This window comes from Quercus lobata, chromosome 3, assembly GCF_001633185.2.
Source record: "Quercus lobata isolate SW786 chromosome 3, ValleyOak3.0 Primary Assembly, whole genome shotgun sequence".
Lineage (NCBI taxonomy): Eukaryota > Viridiplantae > Streptophyta > Magnoliopsida > Fagales > Fagaceae > Quercus > Quercus lobata.
The window spans coordinates 35260306-35283176 of NC_044906.1; the positions used below are offsets into that span (position 1 = coordinate 35260306).

A 22871-nucleotide genomic window follows, 5' to 3' on the forward strand; every position below is an offset into this window, starting at 1 on the left:
GAGCCAAATTTTTCATCAATTAGGAAGAACTAGATAAAAAAAACTTAGAAAAGCTTTTCATCCTTACTAAAATTATCTCACAATAATGACTTTTTTTTTTTTTTTGTTTTGTTTTTATAATTGTAGGTTTTGAATCTTTTGATTTTTAATTTTATTGGCTTTTGAAAGTTTGACCATCTAAATTTTTGGGTTCAATTTTTTGCAATATCTGAAATAGTTTAGCAAATTTCAACTGTTATAACTATGGATTATTCTCTTGAAGGTAACCTATCTTTCTCTTATATTTCTCTATTTGGTAGTCATATATATTTTGTTTTGTTTCAATAATTTCTAGGCAGTGCCAGTAAATATTTTTTTTTCCTTCCTTTCGGACGTTTTAACATTAGAATTTTTTTGTTATTTTTTTCAATATCTAAATTTGTTAACTAGATTTTTTAAGGGAATGCCTCAATGAAGATATATAGAGAGAGAGATTAAAGATTGGGGAGCTGTAGTTTTATTTTTCCCTTCACCACTAAATTGAAAAGGAAATAAAATCCTTTGAATATTTTTTTTGTTAGTTTATTTGTTTTTCATGATTTCAAATCCTGATGAGAATCACTTTTGCTATGGAATACTAGACATATTTCACCATTAATCTGTTATGAATATATTTGTATTTTAGTGTTCATATACAATGATGATAGGTGTAATCAAGAAACAATAATAATTTATAATAAAAAAACTAACACATAAAACAATTGTAAACTTTGATTTATAGCTTTGTTTTATTTTTTTTATTGTTGGTATGTAAAGAAAAGGTCGGCTAGAGTCATGAAATACATCTTTATAGATTTGAATTTGAATTTAAATTATGAAATATGTTATTAGTAGCTCATCTTCAGCTTGAATTTAATGTCTCACCCTTTTTTTTTTCATATATATGATCAATTTATATTTTTACTCGATTAATGCTCTTTTTTGCCATTCAATTGGTACCTTTTCTTCTTTTTTACATTCATATATTTCAACATCTATTCTTTCCAAATTTGTGTGATGAGGGTTTGTTTTGTTTATTGGCTTACAAGTGTCCAAAGCAATTTTTTTTTATAAAATAGTTCTACTAGTTAAGCCAGATGACTAAAGCAATCTTTACTCAAAATTTGGTACATTTATTTGTCTTTGCTTCCTAACAATGTCATTTTATTCATCTGAAGGTTGAGACTATACAACATTATTGGTGTTAGAGTTTCACTTTTGGTCTTAGTATTTTATTTTTCCTCTTAAGTTGTAACTTCTATAAGTGAAAATTTACAACTTTTGTTAGACTCTTCCTTGCAATTTATTTCAGCAATTGTGTAATTTGGCATTATGTTTCCTTTTCAATCCCATTGAGGTCTAACATCTTTGTTTACTAACAATGTTAGAATTTAGATACATCTTGAATATCAAGAATGATTAATGTAATTTATGAAAGATATTTGATTGAATGAGTATGAAATTAACTATATTTGTGTAATTAATTGTATTGGAGTGTACTTATATTAGTTATATATTTTCTAAATATTATCTCAAGCTCTTGGTTATCACGATATCTTATTGTATGTGATAGATTTTATTACTTTGTAAGTGATAGATTTTATTGGTTTGGTATATAATTTATACCATGATCTTTGTTTTTTATTTTTATTTTCTTATATTGGGGAAGTTATCAATAGCTTTCTCGTGCATCGCATGGGTTAGCGACTAGTAATAATTAATAGTCCATTAGCTAAAAGTTTTGTAATTCAATTAGTTGACATTTTCTAATTTTTTAACAAAGATATTTATGGTTCGAATCTCACTATATCAAAATATTAAATTATAAATATATAACAGTCACATTGGATCCTCTTTAATTTTATTTTTCTTTTTTGAATAAAAACTTTCTAATAATATTACAAACCCAACAATTTCATAGGTTTTTTTTTCACAACATTGTAGATTGCAAGCCAATTTCATTTTAAGCCTTAAGACTAATAAATTTTAATGGGGGGTTTTTAAATGAATTTAAATGGGTAGGAGTAGGGTCCTCTATTCTGTGACCGTCAAGTGTCAACAACAAAAATTAATGTATTCTAGTCACTTTCTTTTGATTTCAGCTAAATCTTCTGCTGTTTATTAAAAAAATCATCTGCTGCATGCAGCCTGGAGGACAAGCTCGACTTGTACATGCAAGAAAGTGACTATTCAAGTGCAGGGTAACTATCAAAATCAAACCTATTAACTAGTCTCACATTATCAAGAAGGATGAGTGTTAGCACTTAACAGTACTACACAGAATGGAATTTAATAAATCACCATTCCTTTTTTGGTACTTGACTCTCTCAGATTGAAGCAACAATATATGCATTTTAGTACTTAAAACAAATTTCATATTAATTTTTTAAAATGATTTTCTTTGAATGTGTTGTTATTAAGGGCATAAAACAATAAATAAATTTCAATTCATAATTTACAAATTAATAATTTAGATAATGATCATTTATATGAATTAGATTTCATCTAAAAAATAGAGAGAAAATTAGAAGATATATTACCTCATGAGTGCTTCAAAATCATCTAATAATACAAGAAATAAATTATTTTTAATTCCATGAATTTGAGATGGCGGAGTTAAAGTATGGACTAAGACACTTAACTTAATTGAGAAATATGTACACGGTGTAAATTTAATCCATATTTTGGCACTTTAATGAGGGTGGTACAACTTTTTTTTCTTTTCAATCTCAAGGGGCCTTTATATTTATTTACATGTAATTAAATTCATCAAAATATATATATATATATATATATATATAACCGAAGCTTTTGAAGCTCTCAAAATTTTCCACGTCAGCACAATATTTAAAAAAAAAAAAAAAACCAAAAAACAAAACATAATTTAACTTTTCTAAAACCCAATCACTGTCTCTCTCCTCCTAATAAACCCTTTCTTTTTCTTTGCCACTGTTCAAACTTTAGAGTTGACTATGTTGACTTAAATATGTGTTTATAAAAAAGCCAACTATGTTGACTTAAATAACTTCCAGAAACAACGAAACTCATTCATTACTATCAGTATGTCACCACTGATATAGTCCGCTATATCTAAAATTACGCGAAATCCAAGGTGGGGCAATTCACAAAGGGACTAAGTGTATGAAAACAATTCCCATGGCTTTGTTTGGTTGCTCTCTGGATGGTTTCATGATTAGAGAGTCAAAGAGTCTAGCAGGACTAGGACGTATAAGGTTTCTTTTTTAACATTAAAAAACAATACTGCCCCTCTTCTTCGTTATGCATGTGATATGTTCTACATACATATAATTCTGTCTCTTAAAATTTTTATATGTATAGTTCACTTAATGCTCTACAAATTGATCCAAATTCCAAAGGAAATGTTGAATAACAATCAGAACAATTAGAAATTTGAGAATTTGGGTTGCTTAATTATATGATTTTGTAATTAGTTTTTTTTCTTCGATGATTTCTCTTTGTGCCATGCTTTGTGTTTCTTAACAAATTCTATAAACCCTCAAATTCATTCACCAAAAAATTACTTCCAAGATCAAACAACACGAAAACAAGTTGAGGCAAATCAAAATATAACCGATCAACTATCTTTGGATGTATTCAATTTGTTCTCATTAATGAGATCTTTGAGTTCTTTCATAAAATAAAATTATAAATAAATAAAGATTTCCAGCTCAGTGATAATGTCCAGGTCATAAATTTTGCTTTTAGAAGTCACAGAACATTCTGTTTGTATTTCTTATATATGTTGTTGATTTTGTTTTTTGCTTGAGTACTTCATATGCCACCCATCTAATGTTGAAATTTGAAATTGATCATTTTGCTTTATTCTTGCCAACTTGGGATCATTGTTTGTTCAATTACAATATACTTAGTTTGTCTTTGGTGTAATATTTGAGTGGATTCATGTTACAAAATAACTTTTTCATTCCTGTTTTAGAACATGCACATTATGTGTTTGACAAAATATCTCACTCTTGCATCTTTTTAAATTAACTTCATGGTTTGTGCGAAATCTTGGTAAGTTTGTTTGTTTTATTTATTTATTTTTTTTTTACACCTCTTGGTTTAAGATCATCTATATAGCATATTCTACAACTTATCTATGATAAAGTATGAATCTTTGATACTGCAATTGTGTGGCCACTATCGAGAAGAAACAATTACGTTAAGCCAATTTTGAAAACTTGACATTTTGGCTAGCTACCACCGACTTAATGTTTTTCATGACCCATTAAAAACCAAGGGATTAAAATATCAAACTGATATGCAACACCAATAAAAATATTTTAAAATTATATTTCTTTAGATCTTAACATGGAAAATGATATATTCAATATTAAAAAAATATATATAATATTTTTTTTAAATTTATTTTCAATAGTTTTCCAGTGCATCGCACGGGTTAGCGACTAGTTTTTTAACAAAGAGAAAGAGACCGGTGTAAATTTTAGGAGTCTTTTTTTTTTTTTTTTTTTGAGTAAAATTTTAGAAGTCAATTTAGTTGAGCTCTACGTGAACTTTATCTATAAATCTAGATACACAACAAATGTTATAATATTTAAAATGAATTGTAATTGACGTTTAATCAATGTGATGTTAGTTGTAATCACTTGTGGGAGTGATATTGTACTACTCACAATTTGTTGGGGTTGGCTCTAAGTTAGGTCTAGCAAAGACCCCACTTGTCCCAAATATTTTTAAAGAATCTACAAAAATGTTTCAAAATTGTAGAAGATAATTGATTTTTTTTTTTTAATAAATAAAACAATGTATATGAATTTTGCATTCTTTCCCCCACCTCAAGAAGACCCCCCAAAATATTAAGATAATAGAAACCCAACCTAGTTAAAACTCCAAATTATTTCACTGCAAATAAACTATTAAGAGTGTGTCAAATAATTTTACAATCAGTTTTCCAAAGAACTTTTAAAAGGGTAGTTAATAATTAACACCAAAATATAAAAACTTAATAATTTCACAACTCAAATTAAACAATAAAATATAATATAAAAAGTTGAATAAATTATATTTAATTAATTTTTAGATATTAAGAAACCCATTAAAATTTATTAGTCTTTAGGCTTAAAATGAAATTGGCTTGCAATCTACAGTGTTCTGAAAAAAAACCTATGAAATTTTTGGGTTTGTAATATTATTAGAAAGTTTTTATTCAAAAAATAAAAATAAAAATAAAATCAAAGAAGATCCAATGTGACTGTTATTTATTTATAATTTAATATTTTGATATAGTGGGATTTGAACCATGAGTATCTTTGTTAAAAAAAAAATCAGAAAATGTCTACTAATTGAGTTAAAAAACTTTTAGTGGATGTGACTATAAATTATTGTTAAAAGTGGTAATTCTAATCATATTTTTCATATAACTCTAATCATATTTTTCATAACGTGTATGGACCAACTATAATCATATTTTTCATTTAACATTCCTGAATCCTTCCTGACTTGTACTAAATGTGCAGCAAATTATATCTGCAGCACAATCGTGCATTACTAATTAAATTGGGTGCGATCATATCAAGTACGGAGTACCAACCAATAATGCATTACTATTTTAGGAGTGCAACTTGGTCAGATTATTGGTTAGACTTTAAGAATACCATAATTGAACTGACCTAATTTTTTAATTCCAGAAAATTGGACCTAAAAATAGAACTAAATTTCCATACACAACCAAACCAACTAAACATGCTTTCAATTTTGCATATCATTTATGCATTGATTTATATGTCTATCAAGGGACTAAACGGCACTGAACTCTAATTTATGCAATGATTTCACTAACCCATGGGTTTGTCGTTTACAGGTCTAGAAATTACCGTTTATTGATATTCATGCTTATCATTTTCATGGAGTATATATAATACGGTTGATACCTTTGTTCACCATCAAAATCACAGAAAAGAAGGTTTCTAAAGGCTGCAAGATTCATTCTTGAGTACTACAAGAGGATCAAAAAACCAATCAAAGCAAGAAACTCTAATCCTAATAGAAGTTGTTTAGGTTATCATAATGTTATATTATATTATGAACGATTTTGGGGGCCATTAGGGATTTGTTCCTAGATGGATTAGTTGTTTTCTGCTTAGGGACTAGATTGGCACTTTCACTTGGCTATCTATTTTAGGTGGGTGTTGGGACTGAGCAAAGATGTATTTAGGTTAATTAAATTAAAGGCTTCTAAATACCCATAAAAAAAATAAAAATAAAAAATAAAAAAAGACTTCTAAAGTGTTTACATATATTAAAAGATGCAATTTTAGTGACTGGACAGATTACAGAATTTTATGGTCTCGAGGTAGGAGTGCTAAGTGTAGGGAATTTAACCAAAATTCCCAACCTATGAGGAACAAAATAAATAGAGAAAACACACGCCAAAGAAAAATAATCACACGCATAAGACAATATTTACGTGATTCGGCAATTTGCCTACGTCCACGGAGTTGCAGGGATTTCACTATTATCAGGGAAAAATACAATAGTGCACAAGAACACTCTCAAGAAACCCAAATCCCAATTACACCCTAGCATTCTCTCACAGAAAAAATAAGAATAAAAGCTGACTGCCTCTCTTTTCTCTATTTTCTCTCATGCGGCTTGCTCACTAGGTTAATTGGAATTTTTCTTGAATCTCACACGGCTGCACTGCATCTTAAACATAATATATATATTTATATATATGTCAAAGTCGGCTGGAGCATTCCCTTTACAACTAGGATTCTATTTACGTTGACTTGGGCTTGGCAATTCAAGTCATACATACGGCCCATTTCAACAAATCTCCACCTTGGCTTGAATTGATCAAGCTACACGAGCAAACTCCTCCATCAGCTCCACCTTAGCCCTTAAGGGCTCACAAGCTGCAAACATCAACCACAATCCTCCATAACACAATTCCTCATCCCTGCAACTCATCCTCTTGTCCTCAAGCTAGAAGACCAATTAAAGCTGCGCACAGCTTCAACTTTTCAATAGTGACACCCTTAGTCAACATGTCTGCCGAGTTCTTAGATCCACAAATCTTCTCAAGCATTACTAGCTTATCTTCAATAAGGTAACGGATAAAGTGGTATTTTGTTTGTATGTGCTTCGACTTTGAATGAAAAGCCGAATTTTTGGCAAGAAAGATTGCACTCTGACTGTCACTGTGTAGAATGCCCATCTCCTGCTTCTTACCTAATTCATCTAAGAAACCATGTAGCCAAATCATCTCCTTTCCAGCTTCAGTTGCTGCAACATACTCAGCTTCTGTACTAGACAAAGTAACAATCTTCTGTAAATTTGAAACCCATGATATAGCTGTACCACCCAGAGTGAAAACAAATCCTGTAGTACTCTTTCTACTGTCAATATCACTAGCAAAATCAGCATCTACATAACCCTGCAGTTTCAAACTTGCACCTGTGAAGCAAAGACATGTATCTGATGAACCCTTCAGATATCTCAGAATCCACTTGACTGCCTCCCAATACTGCTTTCCAGGCCTAATCATGAATCTGCTCACAACTCCCACTGCATGTGCAATGTCTGGCCTTGTACACACCATAGCATACATCAAGCTGCCAATAGCTGAGGCATAGGGCACCTTGCTCATATGGTCCCTTTCTACTTCTGTCTTCGGTGACTGTTCTTTGTTTAGTTTAAAATGACTACCCAAGGGTGTGCTCACTGGTTTAGCTTCATTCATGTTGAACCTGCTAAGAACTTTCTTCACATGCTCTGACTGTGAAAACTTCAATGTACCATTAGCCTTGTCTCTAATGATTCTCATACCAAGGATTTGCTTTGCAGCTCCCAAATCCTTCATTGCAAACTGTTTTGACAATTACTTCTTCAGATTATTAATCTCCTCAATGCTAGACCCTGCAATAAGCATATCATCCACATACAACAGTAATATGATGTAAGAATTGTTAAAAAACTTAACATAGCAACAGTGATCAGCTTCACATATCTTAAACCCAATTCTGTGTACAAAACTGTCAAATTTCTTGTACCACTATCTAGGAGCTTGTTTTAGGCCATACAAGCTCTTTCTCAGTTTACAGACTAAATTCTCTTGTCCTTGAGCAATGAACCCTTCTGGCTGAATCATGTAAAGGTCTTCTTCCAAGTCACCATGAAAGAATGCTGTCTTCACATCTAACTGCTCAAGATGTAAGTTTTCTGCAGCCACCATTCCCAGTATTAGTTTGATTGTTGACATCTTCACAACTGGAGAAAATATCTCTGTGTAGTCAATGCCTTCTTTCTGCTGGAACCCTTTAACAACTAATCTGGCCTTGTAACGTTTGCTACCATCATGCTCATTCTTTATTCTGTATACCCACTTGTTGTGCAAAGCCTTCTTTCCTACTGGCAATTCAGTCAGTTCCCATGTCTGATTCCCCAACAAAGAATCCATCTCATCCTTCATGGCTAACTCCCACTTGCTTGAATTCTCATCTTGCAAGACTTCTTCATAACACTCTGGCTCACCACCATCAGTTAACAGGAGATAATTTAAAGTGGGTGAATAACGCTGTGGAGGTCTAATATTCCTGGAAGATCTGCGAACTTCAACTACAGGTGTACTCAGATCTACCTGTGAATTTACATTCTCCTTATCTTCTTCACCCCTTTTCTGGACAGTACCTTCAATCAATTCATCTAAGTTGACAAACTCAGATTTCTTTTGATCTATCTTTGTAACATCTGGCACTACAGTTGACATGTCCTTGTAAATAACATGTTCATTAAATATCACATTTCTACTTCTGATGATTTTCCTGTTTTGTTCATCCCAAAACCTATAGCAAAATTTCTCATCACCATAGCCAATGAAAAAACATATTTTAGACTTTGCATCAAGTTTACTACGAGCATCAGAATCAATATGAACATAAGAAACACAACCAAAGACTTTTAAGTGTGAAAACTTTACCTCTTTACCGCTCCAAACCTCCTCAGGAAGTCTGAATTCCATGGGAACTGAAGGTCCTTGGTTTATCAGGTAAGTTGCAGTGCTAACAGCATCAGCCCAAAAAGTTTTTGGTAGTCCAACATGCAACCTCATACTCCTAGCACGCTCATTGAGAGTTCTGTTCATGCGCTCAGCCACACCATTCTGCTGTGGTGTCCCAGGAATGGTCTTTTCCATCCTGATTCCCTGTGCAGTACAATACTCACTGAACCCTCCATCTATGTACTCTCCTCCATTATCTGACCTCAAACATTTTACTTTTAAACCTGTTTCTGTCTCAATCATGGCCTTCCACTTCTTAAAGGTTTCAAATACATCAGATTTATTTTTCAAAAAATAAACCCATACCTTTCTGCTTGAGTCATCAATAAAAGTGATGTAGTACCTTGAACCTCCAAGGGATGCAACCGGAGAAGGCCCCCATAAATCAGTGTGTACTAACTCCAATTTTTCAGCCTTCGGTGTCCTACCAGTTTTCAAGAAGCTCACCTTTTTCTGCTTTCCTAAGATGCAACTTTCACACATGTCAAAATCAATGGACTTCAATTCTAGTAGTTTTCCTTTTGACAGTAGCATCTTCATCCTTTTCTCACTCATGTGACCAAGTCTGCAGTGCCATAGGCTTGTATCAATACTTACATCAGCAACTGCAATTATGTCTCTTGGACTTGAGGTCATGTACAGAGTACTAGTTTTCTTTCCACGAGCCAATACCCTAGCTCCCTTTGTAACCTTCCAAGTACCACCAACAAATAGTATTGCATACCCTTCATCATCAAGTTGTCCAACAGAAATCAGATTCCTCCTCAGGTCAGGAATATGTCGAATCTTCTCCAGTAACCAAACAGACCCATTGGGAAACAATATTCGATCATCTCCCATACCCACAACATCCAAGGCTGAACCATCAGCCAAATACACCTTACCAAAATCACCTGCAACATAATTCTGTATGATTTCTCGGTGTGGAGTGGTATGAAACGAAGCTCCTGAATCCAAAACCCAATCATCAAGTGGACTGTCTACTGTAAGAAGTAATGCATCCTGTACCTCTTCTGTTACAGCATTAGCAGAATCATCTTCATTCTTCTTCTTAGAACTTTTGCATTGATTCCTAAAGTGACCTGTTTTCCCACAATTCCAGTATTGTACTTGTTGGCCTGATCTAGATTTACTTCTGTTCCGATTAGAATTTCTGGATTTTGATCTGCCCGATTTGAATTTATGTTATTACCTCTGCCTCTTGTCTCAAGGTTTAGGGCAGAACCAGAACCTGAGGATTCACCTGCATCTCTTCTGCGAATCTCCTTAGCCAGAATTAAATCTCGTATATCATTGTACTTGAGTTTTTCCTTTTCTGTAGAATTGCTTACTGCCATCCTCATTGCCTCCCAACTGTTTGGCAAAAAAGCCAAAATGATCAGTGCACGGATCTCATCATCAAAGTCAATTTCTACAGACGACAATTGATTTGTGATAGTGTTAAATTCATTCAGATGTTGTGCTACTGATGCATTCTCTGCCATCTTTAAATTGAACAGTTTCTTCATCAAGTGCACTTTATTGTTTGTTGACGGTTTTTCATACATACCAGACAAAGCCTTCATCAGATCTGCTGTGGTCTTCTCCTTTACAACATTGTGTGCAACAGATCTAGACAGAGTTAACCTGATAACTGCTAGTACCTGTCTGTCAAGAAGAGCCCATTCCTCAGCCTTCATAGCCTCAGGTTTTGTCCCCAAAAGAGGCAGATGCAATTTCCTCCCATAGAGATAATCTTCAATCTGCATCCTCCAATACGCAAAGTCTGTGCCATCAAACTTTTCTATTCCATATGCCTTTCCTGCTTCCTCTGCCATTGCTCCCACTCAAACCTAACCCTAGGCTCTGATACCAGTTGTAGGGAATTTAACCAAAATTCCCAACTTATGAGGAACAAAATAAATAGAGAAAACACACGCTAAAGAAAAATAATCACACGCACAAGACAATATTTACGTGGTTCGGCAATTTGCCTACGTCCACGGAGTTGCAGGGATTTCACTATTATCAGGGAAAAATACAATAGTGCACAAGAACACTCTCAAGAAACCCAAATCCCAATTACACCCTAGCACTCTCTCACAGAAAAAATAAGAATAGAAGCTGACTGCCTCTCTTTTCTCTATTTTCTCTCATGCGGCTTGCTCACTAGGTTAATTGGAATTTTTCTTGAATCTCACACGGCTGCACTGCATCTTAAACATAATATATATATTTATATATATGTCAAAGTCGGCTGGAGCATTCCCTTTACAACTAGGATTCTATTTACGTTGACTTGGGCTTGGCAATTCAAGTCATACATACGGCCCATTTCAACACTAAGTTCAAGTTTTGTTTATGCTCGCGGTTTTGAGGTAGTGTACACTTCTAGGAGTTGAAGTTGGACGCCCTAAACTTTGTAAGGGGGAATCTTAATTCCAAAGTTAAGCTATGTTGAAGAGTGTTCAAGCGTTTCCTTGTGGAGGTTTTGTGAACTGTAAGTAATTTTGTATGGCATGCATAAGTTTTATTATTCTTTAAATTCTTAGAAATCAAAATGTTTCAAAACTTATGGTTTATTTATTTATTTATGTAAGATAAAATCTTATTCTAACTTAATTTATATATATGTGTGTGAAACTCATTTTTATATCAATAATATCACTTGTTATACTTCTTTAAAGTACTTCATGATGTTTTTGAAACCACTTAGAACTACCCAATTACAACTAAAATGCTTTTTGTCATAGAATATGCCAATTACATAAAAATATGGTCCTAACAAAAATCATTCCAAAACACGATAACATATGGAAGATCGTAGCATCAAATAGAACATAAAAAAAAGGTTCTTAACTCTCTTAGGGAACCTTCAAGAATTGGAGAGTTTAAAAAATATTTATAATTCTTGAGTAAGTATGAAAACTCAATTTAGTAAAAGAAGCATTTCAAATACTGTTAGGAAAAAGGAATAAGAATTTAAAATCACTTAATTTGAAACAGTTAAAGATTGTCAAAAAACTCAAGATCTTTGCCATATCTAGTTTAAGATATCAAGATCTCCACTAAATATGGACAAAGAACTTGCCAGAAAAGGGTGGAAGAGAGGGACAATAGTCGGATCAGCTCTAACGTGTTGAGAGAAGCCAAAACTGAGACTCGAATTGACTTCATTAAATCTTCATCTCACAAACAAAATTGTCATCAATTGCCATGGTGATCAGATTGGTCGGCCTTCATATCAGATCAAATCTTCATATCAGATCAAATCTTCATATCAGATATAAAGATTCGGCCATCATATTAGTAGCTTTACTATATTGTTAGTCTTATTTATTGCAAGTTATGTTTTGGGGGAAGATATAGTAAAGCTACTGGCTAAATGTGTGGTTAAAAAGAAGAGTAAGACTTAGGTAAAGTACTTAGGTATTGTTCCTTAGGTTCCTCTTTTAAAATTCTTCCATGTGGATTTTTTTCTCATGAGATAGAAGTATATCTTTTAGTTAAGTAGTCACATGGCTAAATCTCAAGAGGGGAACTTAAGGAACAGTACCTAAGGTACTGTACGTAAGTTTTATGCTAAAAAGAAAGTAGCTTTTTATGTGTTGTACAACACTTAAAAGATGTGGCGAAAGGTGAATTAATGTTTGTTTATTTGTTTATAATTTATTATTATGTTATATATAAAAATAGAGTGTCCTTAGGGCATTGGTTAATAACCTATTTTATGAAAGTTTTGACATCACTTTTATGGAAAATTAAAAAAATTGTCAAAACCATAATTGTTTTTTTTTTTTTTCCCCATAAAAACTTTATTTAAATGGATTATTAACCAATACCTTAAGGGAATTTATTAGCATTTCCCATATAAAAAAGGTATGATTTAGTTTATAACTTAAATAATAATAATATAGTGTTGTATATACTAAGTGATGTATTTATATTTTTTGTTATTGTCTTGCTTCAAATTTTATTTGGTTGGCATTTCTAGATGTGTCCATTACATCTGGAGTTCGAATCTTTCTTTACCCATTCTAACTATATATCAAATTAAATTATCAAAAAAAAAAAAAAAAAAAAAACACTCGAATGACTCATTTTTTATTTTTATGGCATAAATTACTTGTTTGGGGTCTTCCATTTAAATAATAAAAAAAACTCTTTAAGAATTTTTTTACATTTAGCTTGGCTCCCCTCACAAAAAGTTCCTGGCTCCGTTACTGTGCAAATACTACACAGTTTTCCAAATTTCCAATTTATGATTAGAACAACGATAAAATTTTATTAGTAAAAATTCCCGTATTGTTTAATAATTGGCAAGAGTTAAGCGGCTGGAGCTCACCACAAAGCTAAAAACGTGTTATAACTAAAGGTTTTGCACTCAAATCTTTGATAACGTAAATGTATTGTAGGCCACTCTAAAATGGGAGGTGGGTGAGGTAGATGCAAAATTCACATCATCTGAATTTAATACCCAACAACATGCAGGGAAAAGAGAAAAAGAAAAAAAAAAAAAATTGACTGAAGAGAAATAAGAGATTTAATAGAGAACCGAGAGTACTACACAATTGAATGACTAGGTTACTTTTGGTGTAGGAGTAAATGACAGCAGGTTTTTTTTTTAAATAATTAAGTTGGAGTTTGGACGCGGTTGAGAAATTAAAATTATTTCATTATTTAGTTTATTTTTATTATTATTTATAGATTTTATTGTACTTTTTAACACTATTTATTTGTCCTATTGTATTATTTCAAATAATTTTTACATTTATTTACAATATTTTTAACAATAATTTTTAAATTTTGACAAAATAAACAGTATCTAAACACACTCTAAATATAATCATGGCAGGTACGGTTGGAAAAACCATAAACAAACGTTTCTTCTTTAAATGTACCCATGACAGACAGAGGTATGGCTGGAAAAAATTTACAGAACGGGGGATTTGTGCTCAAAATAAAGAAGTCACGATGCATGATTTTTCACTAAAAATGCGCTAGCTTCAAAAAAGACTAGACAAGGATAAATTAAACCTAACTCATTGGTAAAAATAAATAAATAAATAAGTGGATCTAATAAAGTGGGCATGGAACTTGTCCTGCCGAAACCCAACATCTATATATTTAATTCTGAGAGACGTCAAACCTTAGAGCCTTCCGGATAGAAACTATGAATATATCAAGAAATGTACATCATGCATCAAAATATAAAGTACATAAACGTCATCCCTATCTCTCTTCCTTTTTTTGTGATTCGAAAATATCGTAATTTCAAATTATAATAAATTTAAATTATTAAAATTTACTCAAAAAATAGAAGAGCATCAAGTTTTATAATCAGGACAACAACAAAGTTTTAGTAGTAAAAATTCCTGTATCGCCTAATAATTGGCAAGAGTTGAGTGGTTCAAGCTCACCACAAAGCCAAAAACTTGTTATAACTAAAGGTTTTGCACTCAAAGCTTTGATAATGTAAATGTATTGTAGGCCACTCTAACATGGGAGATAGGTGAGCTGTTGAGGCAGGTGCAAAATTCACACCATCTGAATTAAATACCCAACAATATGCGGGCAAAAGAGAAATAAGAGATTTTAGACTATTTAGTGAAAGAAGAACTGAGAGTACTACATAGTAGAATGACTAAATTATCCAAAAAAAGAAAAAAAAATAGAATGACTAGGTTACTTTTGGTGTAGGGAGGGAGTAAATGACAGCAGGTTTTATTTAAAATAATTAAATGTAACCATGGCAGGTACGGTTGGAAAAACCATAAACAAACGTTTGTGTTTTAAATGTACCCATGACAGACAGGTACGGTTGGAAAAAATTTACAGAACGTGGAATTTGTGCTCAAAATTAAGTAGTTACGATGCATGATTTTTCACTAAAAAAGCGCTAGCTTCAAAAAAGGCTAGACAAGGATAATCATCCTTGTAGCAAATTTGTAAAATTTTACTGTAAATTAAACCTAACTCATTGGTAAAAATAAATAAATAAATAAATAAGTGGATCTAATAAAGTGGGCATGGAACTTGTCCTGCACAAACCCAACATCTATGTATTTAATTTTGAGAGACGTCCAAACCTTAGAGCCTTTCGGAGAGAAACTATGAATGAATCAAGAAATGTACATCATGCATCAAAATATAAAGTACAAAAACGTCAACTCTATCTCTCTTCTTTCAGTTTATAGCAAATTTATTTCAGTTTATATCAAATTGCAATTATATTAGTTATTAGTATATGAAATTCGTTTCAATTTTTTCATATTCTTTTCCGGTAAATTAAGAATGAGACGAATATTATCTGTAAGGTTTTTTTTTTTCCTTTGTGATGAAGTATATATACACTTCTGCATAGAAGAAGATAATCACGTACATTTGATTTTTACAGAAGAGTTATGTTGGGATACCTCCATGGCTAAATGATATGTACAACAGCATATACTTCAGTACTTGCATCATGCATCAAGATGCGAAGAAGAACGATTTGGACCACTTTTGCATAGATTGCCGTCGGTCTCTGTGTTCAAATTGTCTTTACGCACACATGCATCACAATTATGTTAAGGTCTATTTCATTCATCCATTCCCTTCTCCTTATATCTGCATCTTTTGTGAGGAACCTGACTAAAGAATGTGATTGGTATGTGGTTTTATAATCTTGAAGATTCGGAGATACGTTTACAATGATGTTATTAATCGGCAAGACTTGTGCAACCTCTTCAACTGTTCCGGGATACAGGTTTGTAAACTGCAAACTGCTTTTTGAATTAGATGTTATCTTAATAGTTGTCCTCTAGCCTCAATGCATGCTCTCCACTTGTGCAAGAGGCTCTTCTTTTTTCTTTTTCTTTTTTTAGTTTAATGTCATTATCATATCTTTAGATTTAAGTGTATGTTAGATCATATTGATAAAGCAACTAAATATGAGGAAGAAAATTGTCACAACCCAAATTTATACTTTAGATTTTAGAGCATAACCAGTATGTTAATATTAAGTTATACTCAATACTAACATGAACCAACTAAGGCTAAAAATGATTATCAAAATTTCATTTTTCATCGTTCATTTTTATTTCTTGCATAAATGCCATAATATACAAAATTCCATAAAACTTAAAACTTTATTATTTTCAAATTTGCAAGTTTAACAGCTTGACTTAAACTTAAGGTTTTCGTGAAAATATTACGTAACAAAACATTTATCAAAAACCTTATATACACACCTAACCCCAAAGACATATAACTAGGGTTTTAAAACAAGCTTAACAGACTAGGGTTTCAAGTTAACATTTATGCTCATAAGGATCAAGTACATCTTGATTCTTTCTATACAACAAAATATTTATACCTTTTATACAACATAAGAGCCATACAATCTAACAAACGTGAACCATAAATCCCCTTGCCATTTCTAATACTCTCGTTACTTCTAGGAAAAGAACCTATGTACTGAAAAATAATAGAGTGAGCTGCAAAGCCCAATAAGGTTTAAGTTACACCAGCATTTAATAAGAATGCATGTAAATCAAATATCTTATGAATATGCTGACTTGATAAATATTCTTCATATAATTCTTAAAATAAATTATGAACTTTCGTTTGAAGATACACCATTTTCCTTTCATGTAATAATAAAAGGACAGAATGAGGAACTTACATTAAATAACTTTAGTTACAACTTTTGGGAGGTTTCAAGCACGTTGTGCCAGGCATCTAGCATTCCCCACAGTACTAGAAAATTCCAGAATCATATCTGAATATATCACACCCCTTTTAATGTGCTCAGATCATCAACTATGAGGATTAGTTGGCATCCTCCACAAGTTGGCATTTTCCAACAAGGTTGAATACAACAGAGACCTCACCACTTTTAATGGCCAATCAATTAATATTTTCCATGGAAAGCCAGATATTTACCCCTACTTACCGAGTTCAAATCATAACAATGGACATAACCCAAAACCAAAGCTTTCTAAATATCATTCTTTTACATAAACATTTCATAAAAGTAGCATATTCACATCATTCTTAAATGGGAGAGAGTCTGCTACATACTTGTATGCAGCAATTGCTACGTAGTGGTTTAGGTGGTAGGGAAAAATAAGTGACAAGTGTCCAAGGGTCCACCTGATCAAGTGCCCAAGGGTCCACTTAGTCAAGTGCATTGCACATGCCCTTGGACACTTGTTGCTTCATTCAGTTGCCACCTATTTTATGTAGCAAATCATCTCCCTTCTTAAATATCATGTTTGTAATATGTTTAATAGCACCAATATGCTTAAAAATCATATATAAGATTTCAAAAGTTCATGAACATATCTCTTTACTAAAAATATGATTGTATGCAACATTTCTAGTTAAAATGTTTTAATACATAATAATTTTACTAAACAAATCTCATGCTTACCTAATGCCCATTTCACATATACCTTACCTAAAAGCAAAAGACACAAGAGATTAGGATAAGAGAAACTCAAGTGTCCACATTCTCATCACTTAAACGAAAGATCAAAACTTATTACTGACAATTCCTCTTAAGTACATAAACTTGCTCATGAATCCCAACCTATCTCTCAAACTCAAGAAAATCTTAATTCCCACCAAAGAGGTTCCTCACGGTACCATAAATTCATTAATCATATGCTTAAGTGCATGTTTACCAGAAGCATGCATCTAACAAAGCAATATAAAACACAAAAAATAAGAAGATTCTTGTCATTTCTTTGAGCATGATACGGTTCAATCAATTAGAATTCGTTTTAAATGATACTGTACCAAAAGACAAGTCTCAAAGGTGAGTCCTTTCTTTGACACACTCAACCAATGTGACTAATTACTAGTAGTATTTAGTTTATAGTGATACATAAGTCCATTTTTTATTTTTATTTTTTTATGGAAATGGGAGGTCTTATTTATAAGTCAATAGTTCATACATCACCAACATTTAGCTGTCGGGCACAAAGTCTATTAGTCCCGAGGCCTGCCAAATCCCTTACATAACAGATATATACAAAACTAGGACATGAGTTATAAACAAACAAAATATGTTGTTGGTGAGCTCTCCGCTTCGCCAAAGCATCCGCGAATGCATTTGCTTCACAGTAAGCGTGAAGCACTTGAAATTTTATAAATTATTGTTAGATTGCAATTGAAAGTATAGTAGCTGACATATAATTAATTCCTTAATAACATTAGTCCCTTGTAAAATTTTGCACTTAATCATTACTTTGCTGAAACAGTAAAATCCATAGACCAAGTTCTATGTTTATGAAGCTTTGGCCTTACCCAGCAATATAACGGAAATTTCTTGCAGCAACTTTTATATATATTAAACTTATAAACCAACAAAAAAACCTATTCAATTCATAAATTAAATACATAATGAATCAGCACCTTTTCATAATAATCAGTTAATTTGTTCTACTGAGAGAGAGATTCGGTGAGAGAGGGGAGGGGCTGTTGGTGAGGGTGACATAGGGACGGCACAAGAACAAAAGAAAGAGAACAAAAAGGGTTATCATTTTGGTGTAGCAAAGAAAAGATAAGGGAGAAAGGGGTGGGGCCGTGGGGGTACGTGTCTTGTACAAGGAAAAGGGGCTGATGACTCACCCCGTTAAAATCAGAATTTCTATTTTACCACTCCTTAATTATGCTCTATTTTCTAAAAAGCCCAACTAATGAAAGAAAATTTCATATAAGCCATTAAGTATTATTGAGGTTTTTATTTTTTTATTTTTTTATTTTTTTTAATTCCTTATGAAAGTAAACTTTACAAAAATAATTCATCTAAAAAAATAAATAAATCACATTTCTAAAAATTTGAGTAAGTACATTATCCCAATTAATTAACCATATAATTTGGTTGTAAATCTATTATTATTATTATTATTATTACAAATAAAAAACAGTTTCTTATATAAATTCATAAAAATAAACATATAAATTTATTTAATATAAAAAAATTAATGTACAATTATAAATTCATTCAATGAACTAATACTTTGATATAAATGCAAACTTTGTTGAGCTAAAAGTCTAAATAAATAAATAAAAATCTCAAAAAATGTGTCATATTGAAGAACTTCATATTCTTCCACTCTTTGCTTTTATATATAAAACTAGTTGTTATCTCATGTGTTGCACGATTTTACTCTTGAATTTTTAAACTTGGTTTACCTTACATCCATATCTTGTCAAAGAATGCAATCCTTAAATATTCAAACTAAAATTAAAAAGTGTCAGTTTTAAAACTTAAACAGATTTCAATCCTTTATCATTGGAAAATTTTTCTTGGTAAAGTTTTGCATTATCAAGAAATTTAGGATACTTTAAAAAAAATTAGATTATTGGATGAAAAATTATAGAGGTTAGTAGCATATCTTGTCAACGATCATAATCTCGTAAACAAATGTAACAACAACAACAACAAAAAGTGAGACTCGTGAGAGACATTTATACTACTAAAATTATAGAAATTTGTACAAACCACAACAATGACTATTATACAATTATAGAGTTGGACTATGTCCCAACTCTATCACATTCTTAGAGCTAAAATGACAACAACAAAAAGAAGAAGTGTATTGAGCACATTTAATTTAATTTCACTACTTTTTAAGAATATTCAAATATCATTTTCCATACAAAAAGCCATATTCAAAAAAATTTCTACTTTTGAGTTTTAAAAAAATCAAACCACTTATAATTTGATGATCACTAAATGAATGTTAAAAGAATCAAGTCAATCAATTATCACAAATATATCTCCTAAAAAGGTACATTGATATTTTCTTTCATTCCAAACAACTATTTTAAACATTTTAATTTTTCTTGGGCTTAAGACATCAATCCTTATGTTGGGGGGTTTTATATATTATTAAGTAACAATACGTATGCAATAATTTTTTAAATATTTGTTACAAAAATTGAGTTGGCAAGTTTTTATTAATTCTCACATGTAACCCTTATTAATATCATTTTATCATTTATCACTCAATACTTATCACTTCTATAATTGTAAAATATTTTGTTAAAATTTTGTGACTCTAGTGACTAGTCTTATTATTTATTATAGGTCACTCACTTTAATTACAGTCAAAGTGAGACATGGTCATCATTAGAAAGTATTAAATTAAGGGTTTGGTTAATATATGCTCTTAGAGTATATATTAATTATCCACTTTAGAAAATTTCTTATAAAAAACTGAAAAAATATAAAAAACATTAATCACTATTTCGGTTTTCCATAAAAAAATTCTTAAAATGGTTTACTTAAAGGAAAGGCATAAGATTGTTCTTTGAGAGACCTACATTTGATTAATGATGAGGAATCCAAAACCCACGTCCTGTCTATCAATGATATTCCTTGTTAGTCTGTTAAATCATATCAGGCTATCAGCCAAGTACTAAAAAGCTCTTTCATATGAATATGATCTGACTCTTAACCTGTCCTAGCGGAAAAACCTGGCCGAAAGATGTAAAAAGCACGTACCACCAATAATCCCAACACAATTTCTTTTATATGCTTCCATAGCAGTAATGTAGCAACACCAAATTTGGCGACACGTACATTATAGCAACGCATGATATATCAACCAATGTTTACATGCAATTTCTTGTTCACAGTCATATCATACAAATAGAGCCAAAGTGGTATTTTTGAAGCCAAGAACTCACCGGCACCACCAACAGCAGAAGCAGAGCAATTTAAAGGACCATAGGTGTACCATCTGTAATAGGACTCTACAAAATAATTCACTCTATTGCAGTGTAGCATGCAAGGTCAGTTTTTCATCTTCCTCTTTTTTATTGTTTTTGACCAGATAGGAAAAACTAGGTAGAACATGGAAGGTCATACCGGTTCACCCTCTCCATAGTCAATAAATTTGCATTTATATTCAATTTTAATAAACTGGAGGAAGTCAGACAACAGGCAATCCTTAGACAGGGTTGATTTCAAATTGTTTACTTCTCAGTTCATCTAATAAGCCTCTGGGTGCTGGGCAAAAAGTTCTCCATATAGCATTCCTACACATGGTTAATTTTAAAGACTATTTTAGCTTGCAAAGATCGCAAAACATAAAATAGGAAAAAATAGAGAAAAGAAAATACGACCACACAGAAGAGAACACTAAAAATTTAACTGTCCACTGCCTGTTTGTAGAAGTATGGAACATGCAAGATATTTTGAAAGAAAAAAGAAATATTTAGAGAAGAAAAATAATAGAGTTTTGGTTGCTTTGAGGGAACCAAGGCCTCCAAATTTGGTAAAATTGACTATTTTAAGGGAGTCCAACCTCCTACACAACTTGTACTTTCAGTGCATAATATTTGATGATTTTTTTTTTTTTGGCAATTCTGTAGAATTCATACACATAATGCAACATTCAATAATGTAAAAGATGGACCAACTTCTCCTAAACCTGCGGCCATAGTAACCATACTCCTAAAACTAGATCACAAAATGGTGGATTTAGGAACTATTTTTAGGGCAGTCACTTAGGATAATTCACGATCACAATATTTTTTTGTACTTTTTTTCAGGAAAAAAAAAAAAATTATAGATTATTTTTATGTAATGGGTTAAATCAGTTACAAATTTAAATGATTAAGGATTTTTATTTTTTTGTTTTCAAATAGCCTTTTTTTTTTTTGGAATAATTTGTTCACTTTGTTGTTTCGTTTAATCTTGTTTTTATTTGGGTTTTTTTTTTTTTTTTGCTAATTTTATTATTGTTCTTAAGCTTTTTTGGGTTTTTGGGGGGGGGGGGTTAAGGGGTTAAAGATTATGTTTGGGGGCCAAAATCATTTTTGGAGTAATGTTACGTCCATAACATTTTCACATCAAGTCTTATACGACAAGTTTTTATTGGTAGGTTTAAAACTGATGATAGTGTTAGGCCTAAATTAGAATTAGCAATTGTTTAATACATAAGATTTGTTGTGAATTTTTTGTAGATGTATCATTACTTTTATTTTTGTTGAACTCAAATTCTTGTGATTTTCAAGTTACAGTGTTCAACATTTTTATTAGAGTGGTCACAATAGGTTAGCTTAGTATATAAAATTTTTTTTTTGGCAAATATATATAGATTTATTTGCAAGTCAGGGTAGTCCTATGACCACCCTAGCTTAGAAGTGGAGCCGCCAGTGCCAAATATAACTCAAAGGTAAAATATCCTTTTACACTAGTTAGGTTATTCTCAATTGGTAAGAGAATGTAAACATTTTAACACATAAAATTGAATGTGAAATAATCAATGAAAAAAAAAAAGTGAGGTTAGAGAATAAAAACCCTAAGTCAAATATCAACCGTCTACTCTCACTAACCCATAACTCAATCAATGCCTATATAAATAGAAACAATTGATGCCTATATAAACTAGCCACATATATGCTCATCATCATTCTTCTAATTGTTGACAGGTTTTAGCCTTACATGATAATCAAACAAATGAGAAAAATGAAGACCTAGACAATGTAACATTTGGAGACAGAAAAGACCTCGCAGAATCAACCAAGAGGAGGAAACTAAGGAGGAAAGCAGCCCCTTTGAGGGCCCCAATGTTTTAATCAAGTCCTCATGATAGGAACATACTTACATGTATCATTATTTCTAATATGTAATTGTAAGACTGTAACTTCTTTGCATTCAGTATTCCATTTTTCCTTCTAGTTAATGTTGAGTGTAACCTGGATATTAGAATAATATTGATGGTCATTTTGATGCCTAAGCATTGTTTTGCTACCTTATTTCATCTAGAAATTCAATTTGTTGCCAAGAACCTTTATAGAAAACTCTGTTAAGCTCTTAATTTTATGTAGT

The 22871-nt window shown here is 31.6% G+C and overlaps 1 protein-coding gene across 2 annotated transcripts; it reads left to right on the plus strand.

The window, feature by feature from the left end:
* The first annotated feature begins 15106 nt into the window (after window positions 1–15106).
* Window positions 15107–22827, plus strand: LOC115979462. 2 transcript variants are annotated; one of them, XM_031101512.1, is made up of 5 exons: window positions 15107–15192; window positions 15435–15611; window positions 15711–15785; window positions 20672–20827; window positions 22472–22827. In XM_031101512.1, the coding sequence occupies exons 1-5, from the start codon at window positions 15151–15153 to the stop codon at window positions 22616–22618; spliced, it is 597 nt and encodes a 198-aa protein (XP_030957372.1). In that variant the 5' UTR covers window positions 15107–15150; the 3' UTR covers window positions 22619–22827. The 2 variants fall into 2 exon arrangements, with proteins under 2 accessions (XP_030957372.1, XP_030957373.1); XM_031101513.1 differs by lacking the exon at window positions 20672–20827.
* Window positions 22828–22871: the final 44 nt, after the last annotated feature.

What these genes read in the sequence shown, in the direction of transcription:
- LOC115979462 (XM_031101512.1), top strand. Translation starts at nt 15,151, where the DNA reads ATGAATGAATCAAGAAATGTACATCATGCATCAAAATATAAA. An exon ending in ATCATGCATCAAAATATAAA is followed by an intron (nt 15,193 to 15,434) that starts GTACAAAAACGT and finishes TGATTTTTACAG; the next exon opens with AAGAGTTATGTTGGGATACC. An exon ending in TGCATCACAATTATGTTAAG is followed by an intron (nt 15,612 to 15,710) that starts GTCTATTTCATT and finishes ATAATCTTGAAG; the next exon opens with ATTCGGAGATACGTTTACAA.